This window comes from Nicotiana tabacum, chromosome 5 (genome assembly GCF_000715075.1).
Source record: "Nicotiana tabacum cultivar K326 chromosome 5, ASM71507v2, whole genome shotgun sequence".
Taxonomy (NCBI): domain Eukaryota; kingdom Viridiplantae; phylum Streptophyta; class Magnoliopsida; order Solanales; family Solanaceae; genus Nicotiana; species Nicotiana tabacum.
In genome coordinates, this window is record NC_134084.1 from 109,457,131 (window position 1) to 109,466,245 (window position 9,115).

General features: G+C 34.9%; 1 protein-coding gene across 2 annotated transcripts; it reads right to left on the minus strand.

The window, feature by feature from the left end:
• Positions 1 to 138: 138 nt before the first annotated feature.
• LOC107791326 (prolycopene isomerase, chloroplastic) lies at positions 139 to 7,140 on the minus strand. 2 transcript variants are annotated; one of them, XM_075253938.1, is made up of 14 exons: positions 6,504 to 7,083; positions 6,270 to 6,430; positions 4,288 to 4,494; positions 4,092 to 4,191; positions 3,172 to 3,254; positions 3,028 to 3,084; positions 2,803 to 2,955; positions 2,071 to 2,149; positions 1,784 to 1,932; positions 1,570 to 1,704; positions 1,351 to 1,464; positions 1,102 to 1,212; positions 894 to 1,002; positions 139 to 573 (listed from the first exon to the last, which is right to left on the minus strand). In XM_075253938.1, exons 2-14 carry the CDS (start codon positions 6,288 to 6,290, stop codon positions 500 to 502), a joined length of 1,392 nt encoding a protein of 463 aa, XP_075110039.1. In that variant the 5' UTR covers positions 6,291 to 6,430; positions 6,504 to 7,083; the 3' UTR covers positions 139 to 499. The 2 variants fall into 2 exon arrangements, with proteins under 2 accessions (XP_075110039.1, XP_016468851.2); XM_016613365.2 differs by having other exon boundaries at positions 6,270 to 7,140.
• Between the last annotated feature and the right edge of the window lie 1,975 nt (positions 7,141 to 9,115).

Genomic DNA, 9,115 nt, shown 5'->3' on the forward strand with positions numbered 1-9,115 from the left:
GAATAGATGCCAAGTGGACTGAAGAGTGTATTCTTGTTGCTACTTTGTACCTCTGGACTGGTGTAGCAATATTTCATAAATGATTGTCATAGAAGAATAACGTTTGCATCAATGTGATATACAACATATACCTGGGAATTTTCTTTGTTCCATAACTATGGATCTGAATGTTACCAGAATGTTATAGCAAATGATCCACAGTAGACATTGAATAGATTTACAAATCAAAACAGCTCTCAATATCTTGTGACCTGAATTGGACCTCATTTCCAGTTCATTTAAATAAGAAGATAAGAGGTAATAACCTATTAAAGTAAAAAATTTGGCACTAACCAATGCACCGCCCAACAAAATAAACCCGTGCCTTATATGAAAATGTTTCTGAAAGAAGCCAATCACTTAGACTGCCAAAGTATTGTCATATGCTTTTATTCTTTTTTTAAAAAAAAAATTGTTGAGAAGTTTGCCGTATGCTTGTTTTTAACTTAACGAGTAGATATCATGCTAGTGTCCTTAACCAACAGAGTAGTCTAAGAAGACCACTGTCCAGCACCTCTGATTTTTTCTCAAATCCTGTGACAGAAAAACGAGGATATCAAAATCAGACTTTATGGAAATATGGATATAAACTAAATATAAGATACGTAAATTCCATATCGATGAGCATATTATATTAGATTATAGGATATCAAACAAAACTTTTCATCAATAACCAAAGTAATAAGACCACTTATTGCTGATTGGCACATATTAAGTCAATACCTCCCTAGCGAGAACATTTTGAAGGTCACAGAGTAAAATATAGTAGAGCTATGTGTAATAAAGATATCACGACAAATGCAATCTGGACCTTCAAGTTCTGAAAATTGAATATCTTGTCAAACCATGTTTACCTAAGTCAGCAGCAACTCGGTGAGCACACATTACTCCTGAAAAGGCTACAGCTATAACACCTTGTCCAGGAAAGCAACTATCGCCAACACAATATAGACCATCTATAGCCTGTAAGCTCAGAAACCATACAGAACAGTTTATTCTGTGCGCTTCTATTTACCAGTAGAACAGTAAAGCAACTAGATACTGAAGTTATGATTCACTTACAGTGGTATTGAAAGGCATTCCTAGTAATCCCTTTGGAGTTCCGCGTGGCATTGGTCCATAGGTACCACTATCACGAGCAAGGTATCGTCTATGTGTCTTTGGTGTTCCCACCTACAAGAGTCCAATCATAAATATAAATGGATGAAGCCCCAAGGCATGAACTATTTTAGCGTGTCGATTTGGTACTGAAGAAAGCTCATTATTGTTCACTATGACCAACTATTCAGTTCATAAAATCATGACTTATACCTCCTTAAAAACAATAGATGACTTGAGCCCTGGGAAGAGTGTCTTTTCAAGTCTGCCTATAATTCTTTCAGCAACAAGCTCTTTCTTTGCTTCATAATCTTTCAGAGAGAGTCCCTAGTAAGGAAAAACATCCGTACTTTAGTTTCCAGTAAAAAGAAAAAGGATGACATAGATACACTAGAGGTTACCTTAGACACTTAAGGCATATACTAATTTTACCTCCCAATCTTCTATGCTCGCCGTTGTAAAAATGTGAAGAATATGATGTCCTTCTGGGGCCAATGATGAATCAAGAACAGTAGGAATGCTCAAGAATATACTTCCATACGGTTTCTCCAAATTTGTCCAATTATCCTGTAAAATCATGAGATTATGAATGTGAGCCTTAAACAGGAAAAGATAGATAACAAACCCGTTGAAGTGCCAATAGTACCTCAAGGGTAAAATGGTGGCAATCAGTGTCTGGAGGGAGAACATCTGCTTTAACCCCCATGTGAATAGAAAGAAAAGAAGGTGCTTTTACATAAGCTTTCTGGAAAGCTTCTTCTTCTTTTGGCAGATTCTCAGCTTTTAAAAGCTTTCCTACAATGTAAGACACTTGACATGAGAAGACAAGATTTGAAGAGTATCAAATGTTTACAAGAAAACCACAGTACTAGCTCTAAGATAAAAGAATCTTAAGAAAACATATAAATTATGCTGGCTTCTAGGAAAACTAACCAAAAGTATCCCATCTGGTGGCATTCGATACTATGGTTTTAGCATAAAACTTCCTTCCATCGGAAAGTTTCACTCCCACCTAAAAGAAAAAGAAGAGTTTGAGAAAATGGCCTAGCATGCACATTGGCGAACAAGCATTCGAAAATGCAAAACAAGATACGATTAGGACATTGAAAAATACAATTTTCATTATATTGTTACGTATAATTTAGTCATGTATGTATAAATATGTAGACACTTTCTGTATTTTCAGGGGCGTAACTGACATCCAACTAAAGGGGATGTAGGACCTACCCAAATGATAAGTAAAATATCACAGTATATATCAATTACAATCAAGTATAGAAAACGTATAACATTTTAACATCAGATGTTTGGTCTTCCCTCTTCCTTCTTTGTCCTCACATTTTTCCTCTTTAGCTATATACTACTACCGAATTTTAAAAATATTTTAACATCCTAACACGCTAATATTACCTTAAATCTTAAAATGGCTCGTCATGCAGTTAGGCATACCAAAGACCTATATAGGACAAGTGTTTTTGATGGTCAAACAGTGGAAAGACAATTTGACGATGGTTAAAAGTGTGTGTGACATGTGTCTCTGTATGTCTAACAGAGTGTCGGCAAAGACATGTCCAATACGAACACCAGAACAACAGTTTTGCATATCACAATAGGAATAATCACTCTTAACAATAATTTCATAATGGTTCTAGGACCAAAACTCACAGCTTTGCCGTTGTCCAAAATGATACTTGTGACATTTGCCCTATAAAGTATCTGACTTCCCTGATTAACCAAGCCTTTTGCTAAAGATTTGGCAATCTCGCCAACTCCACCCACGGGATAGTTGATTCCTCCAAAATGTCTGTCACATAGAACCTGCAGAAAGCAACTCATGAGAAAATGGACATCAATAAACACAAGAAGGCCTAAGGTTAAATGCAGAATTACCATGCTTGCATTGATCATTGGTGTTTGTAATGCATTAACTGTGCTCACAATAAAACACTGCAAAAGAGAAAATATAGTTGAATTCTTCAAAAGGTAAAGAAATCATCAAAACTTTTAGTAAGTTGTACAGATTATTTGCCTCACCTCTGCATCTATGAAGGACAGCAACCCGGGATCTTTTATATACTTCCGAGCAATGTCACCAGCATTCTGGGGCAAATAGTAGGCTGTGATGAATAACATTGGCATAAATTAAGATTCAATAGAAGGATATTCAATCATTCTGTGCTGCACAAATGTCAGCATGAAAAAATGACCCTATAATTGGAGAGTTATTCTTAAATTAGTCCGCAAGATGGATATTGGCAAATGCCAAGAATGACAGGAAGAACCTATCATAAGTCGAACGCTTTTGGGTATTAACACATCTATGAAGGAATTTTCCATGATTTATGAGCCATCAGTCAGACTGCAAAACTAACTAAATGCACTACAAAAAATTTAAAGTATGTAAATCAGAACTGTTAAACACAAGAAGGGTGATTTGATAGCATAAGATCTCATTATCTTTATGCAAAAGGATACCAAGTTAATTGGCGTTATACAGTGGAACGAAGTCTGTGTTTGATCAGCGAAAATGACAAAAGCCACCTAAGATGGGAAATGTTACAATCTTTGGTCATGAATTTCTTGATTATTGAGAAAAAGGTCAGAGTAAAAAATCAGAGTAATCTGTATTCAGAACTGTATTAAATTTTGGCAACTACTGAGTTCTACAAGCTTTTTCAACACTATCACTTGAACATCTGTTTAATTATGCAACTACAGTTATCGTGTGAGTTACAGCATTTCTCTGGACTTTGTCTGCTATTAATGTAAATTTGTATACCAATAAAAGGGCATGAAACAAAGTCAATTTGAAACAATTCTCTGCATCCATTTCTAGCATTGCGGGAGCTTAGTGCACTAGACTACCTCTTTTACCCATTTCTAGCATTAGGACTGAAGGCACAGCTAAGGAAATACAACATTTGAAGTTAAAAGGAAAAGAGAAAAGAAATTACCGAGAGTCAAGCATTCGAGGGGCTTCTTAAAAAACTGGCCAAAAAGGTAGATGGGTTCCTCCAAAGACTTCAGTTCCAAAGAATTCAGAGAATTAAAGATCTGAGCATCCATATTCAACAAATGATTTTGAGTCTAAATCAGGAAGTCCAAAATTTAAAGCAAGCTGCAGTCACCTTAATTTTAATGACCACAAACCTTCCAGCATTCACTGTAGAATTTGATAATCCCTTCTTTTTCATGTGGAAATTTACTCACAAGCTCTTGAATGAAGTCATCATATTCTCGGTGTACACGGACAGAAAGGTCATTGGGTAGGTGGAAATGCACAGTTGTTGGGTCAGGTATAACTTCTAATTTACATCCTACTGCTGCCAATGCTTGAGTTATCAAATTGAGGTTTCCCTGTCAAAAGATGTGAAACATCCAATCACATGCAAGCACTGCAGACCACATACAACAGAACAAAGTATACACCACTGCCAGTACAAATTATGTTAATGATAGAATTATGTAGTTATTGGGATGACATCTTCAATTGAAACAGAGTCTCTTCCAGTATTTTCAGACTAAGAAGCTCGGAAAGATTGAGATACTTCCGAGGCATCAACACGGCCCAATCTAGAGCATAAAACATGCATCAGACATATTCGACGAAGGAATGGAAATATTCGACCCACTGGCACTTATTAAATCTAAATTTAGAGCTCCAGCTGGGGTAGAAAAGCCCCTCATTGATCCAGGTTAATGTAGATAGATGGTCGACAAGGTGGAATTACCTCACTACAACACAACCTAACAATGCTTTGTTGTGAACATAGTACGTTGGTTTGCGAATTCCCATGTGATATTCAATAGGATGCTATGATTTTCTTCCAGGAAATGAACTACTCCATAGTATGGTCATACAAAACATGAACACATTGTTAGCTATACTAGTGCAGACTTGGTACGTGCACCTTTTGATAGACGTTCCACCTATGGGTATCGTGTGCTTGTTGATGGTACCATGAAAAGTAAGAACTGAAATATAATTGCCAGATAAGGACTATGGTAAGATAACAAGTGATGACAACAGCAACATGTGAACTGATGCAATGAAACAACTGTTCTTGAAACTGAAGTTTGAAGAGAGACATCAGAATAAGAACATTATATGCACGACACATACATCAAATACTGGAAGGACTAACTGCATAGGAGAAAAGATGGTTTTTGGGGACATCACCAGCTTTGTTAAATTAACCAACCAACTGCAGACAATTACTTGAAATATCTTGTCAGTCTGTTAATTAGTTGCTACATATACAGTAAGCTTGGGACATTTGACATGTATTCACCAACTTGACCCAAAATGTTACAGAGTATATGCACATGTGTAAATAGGTTTTCTACAATGCTATTCTTCAGAATTTGTTACTCTATAGCATGGCATATGTAAAAGCACGAGGCATAAGACACTGTATCTGCGAATTGTCAAAATCTATTCTCTTGTTTTCGCAATGTCATCACAAAAGAAGGCTGGGGGGCAGGAAACCATATGGGAAGAAGACCTTGTATCATAGTTTAACAGTTGTTATCAAACAAATTCTAGGAAGACCTAAATTTGGGAAAAATGCAAGGAAACTTATAACTGATCCGTCCTTAAGCATCAGATATATCTATGATACTTCTCCTAGACTAGTGTGTTAGTTAAATGGATTTACAACTCAAAAAGTTTGCATTATTTTCTTATAAACCAGCAGATAGTATTTCAGGTGTAGTTCCATATCATCCAAAAGAAAAATAGTTAGAAGAGTACTTGTATACATAGCTAAGGCACCCAAGAAAAACTGATTTCAAGAATCAAACAACAGAAGACAACATGAGAGGGAAATATAGTACTATGAAGGGCTATAATAAACTAATAATGACAGAAATTCTGCACCATCAGCGGTAAAAGACACATGTCTTGCATTCATTAGTTTAGTGTGGTATAAAATGTGCGGGTACGTTTGAGATGCAAACAAGTACAACTGTCTTGAGCCAAACTAAAGCATCTTTTATTATTATGAACGATTTTTCTATTTCAAAGCACTGACCGCATATCAAAGGTTATCATTGCTTCAAAATCTTGGTCCTAATCAATACTACTTCTTGGACATCTAAATAACAGAAAGAAAGTATACAGACAAACTAACCTTATCACTGAATCCAAACATGACTGATGAACCAACATCAAAAGTATAACCATCCCTCTGGTAAAAGCCAGAGCTTCCACCAGGAATAACATACTTCTCCAAAACCAAAACCTTAGCTCCCTTAACTGCTAGCTGTGTTGCTGCCACTAATCCACCTATTCCTGACCCTATAATAATGGCATCACAGTTGCCACTCTCATTTACTTCTACCTCACCAACTCCATAGCTCTCCACTCCTTTATCTACAACTGCTTTCAACTGTGAAACAATACCCCCTTTTCTTCCCTTAGTCTTATTCAGCCCCAAACTCAAGCCATTAAGCTGCTGGACATCAGTACAATTCCCAATTCTCAAAGGGTCAAAACAAGAACTTATCTTTTTATTGTTTCTGAGTTTGCTATCACCCAAAGCTACAATCTTGCAGTTACCATCAAGAAGTGAATTGGGAAACATAAAATTCAAGGTACCCATTTTTGTATTTTTCAAAATTTGGGCTTTAACTAACCAAAACTTGAACTTTTTTGCCTTCAATTCTTCAATTCTGTAATTGCATAAGCACTGAGAATTACAAAATCTTGAATCTTTTTTCTTTAAAAATGTTCAAAATCCAAGATTACAGGCACCAACAACTATAAAAATTGAATCTTGACAATTCTTGGACCTCAGGGTACTCAATAGGCTAGCTGAATTGTGTATTAGCAAAGTGAGGGAAGTATTTAGGTGGATTTTAATGAGGTGGGAATGAGCAAAGTGGAGGGTTCTTCACTTGTCTGTAGTGCTTGAAAATGAAAGAGAAGTGGATTGGCATGATTCTACTTTTGTGATTCCCAGTAATTATTGTTTATAACTTTATGTGACATACTAGTGATACCGTCAGGGATTAAAATAAATAATTTATTCCAAAGACAACTTATCGATAATAACATAATCATCTAGCTCCAAGATCAAGAAGTTACAATTAAACATATTGATAAGAGTTAAAATTTCTATACGCTGGATTTTTTGTTGTTAGTTGTTGTTGTACAAGAGTTAGAATTCCTGTAATGTCTTGACTAATGTCGACATGTTAGGTCTTCCTCTTTTCTTTTTCTTTTTTGGTTAATTATTAAGAAAAATCATTGCCAACTTTCCCATTTCTCTTCTCGAATGTTACTTTAAAAGTTAATTTTTTCCCTTTTAAATAAGATTTTTCCCAAACACCTTTAATATCTTTTAATATTATGTATAGTTTTATTTGATTAGTAATGGCTTCGATGTAGTTCTTTTTCATTTTTAAACTTATAATTTATAAAATTACATAAAAGCAATTAAACTGATCCCCTTGACCACCTACATGTCTTTCATTCAAGTGGAGAGGAAGGCACATACATGGTCATTAAAGTAGTAATGGATGGATTAGATTATGATCACTAATGGTTGTATAATCTTTTGTTGTCTTGTACAACGATTAAGAGATAAGAAATTCAAATCGTAATTATTTGACCCAAAAAGTGATTTTGGAAAATTAATTAAATTTATATCTTAAGGCCGCTAGCAAATCAGTTCGATCCGAAAGTTGCACAAAGAAATTGATAATCGTATATAATAAATAAAATAAAATAAAATAAAGACAAAAATAAAGTAATCTTATTAGATGTAAGCCTCGATGAGCTATAATAACAATTGCACTAATAATCTCCGAGATAACTGGAGCTTAGAATAATGTAAGGAAGAACACTGAAGAGCCTCAATTGTATTCTTTTTTTTTTATGCCCTATCTCTCGAGATACAAAATGATACTTATAGTCGTGTGGAGGGGAAATCGATACCGTTTTGAGTTTTGGGCCACATGGAGTTAGGTAATGGGGAGCGAGAATCTTGATAATAGTAACCACTCAATGTAATGTCCGATGACCACAATTTCCGGACGCGGTTGACTGCGTCTTCGAATACACTCATTAATTCTTCGAATACTCAACCATCGGATAACTATAATTTCTGGGATAAAAGGTCGGTTAGACTTAGTAGCAGACCCACTTCATTCTTATCTCTGTTTCAGAGCTTTATTTGCTACATGTCACTCTCTTAATACGTCACATGGAGAAAATTAAATTTTATCAGTACAGTAATATCACAAGTTCCTCGCTTAATTGTCTAAAAGAAATAAAAAACTTTCATCTATTAATTAAAAAAATATTTTTTTATTACATAAATTGAAAGAGAGAATCAATAGTGAAAAATCAAACTTATAAATATTCCCGTTATCAAACTTATACATATATTGTGTAAAAAGTTTGTATCAATATCACTAGACAATAAACATCGTTGATTATCAACAAGTAGAGCCGTTAAAATAGGCTTGGCCCGTGAGATCAGTCCGACCCAGCCAACTACTTGGGTAAGATTGGGTTGAGATTTTTTAGCCTATTTAAAATTGAGGCTTATAGGCTCAGTCCAAGTCATCACACTGGCCCTTGAGGCTTGACCGAGGCTGGCACGTGGGCCAAAAATTAATTAAATTCATTTAAATATTTAAAAAAAGTAAAAACTAAAAAAATATTAACTATAATCCTCATTTTCCAACCTTAGATTGCTCATTTACCCTTCCATATCAACTAGAATTTATATTTTGACATGCATGTAGTATGGCAAGATTAGTTTTTCTTTTGCTTAATTAACAACGAACTAGAAAAGTTTTAAGTGGCCAATAATAATTTTTTTCAAAAGAAAATATTACTTTGAGTGGCCAATAATCAGTCTGGTTACTTTAATATATTATTAATTATTAAATTGCTCTTCAGTATAGAAAATGTCAAGTTTTAATACCCAAAGAAAATTGACAACACTAGCAAATTTCACAATTTTTT

Coding starts and splice junctions, on each gene's coding strand:
- LOC107791326 (XM_016613365.2), bottom strand. CDS start 6,740: ATGGGTACCTTGAATTTTATGTTTCCCAATTCACTTCTTGATGGTAAC. Junction 2,956..3,027: donor CAATGATCAATGCAAGCATG/GTAATTCTGCAT, acceptor TGCTTTCTGCAG/GTTCTATGTGACAGACATTT. Junction 1,465..1,569: donor CGAGCATAGAAGATTGGGAG/GTAAAATTAGTA, acceptor TTTCCTTACTAG/GGACTCTCTCTGAAAGATTA.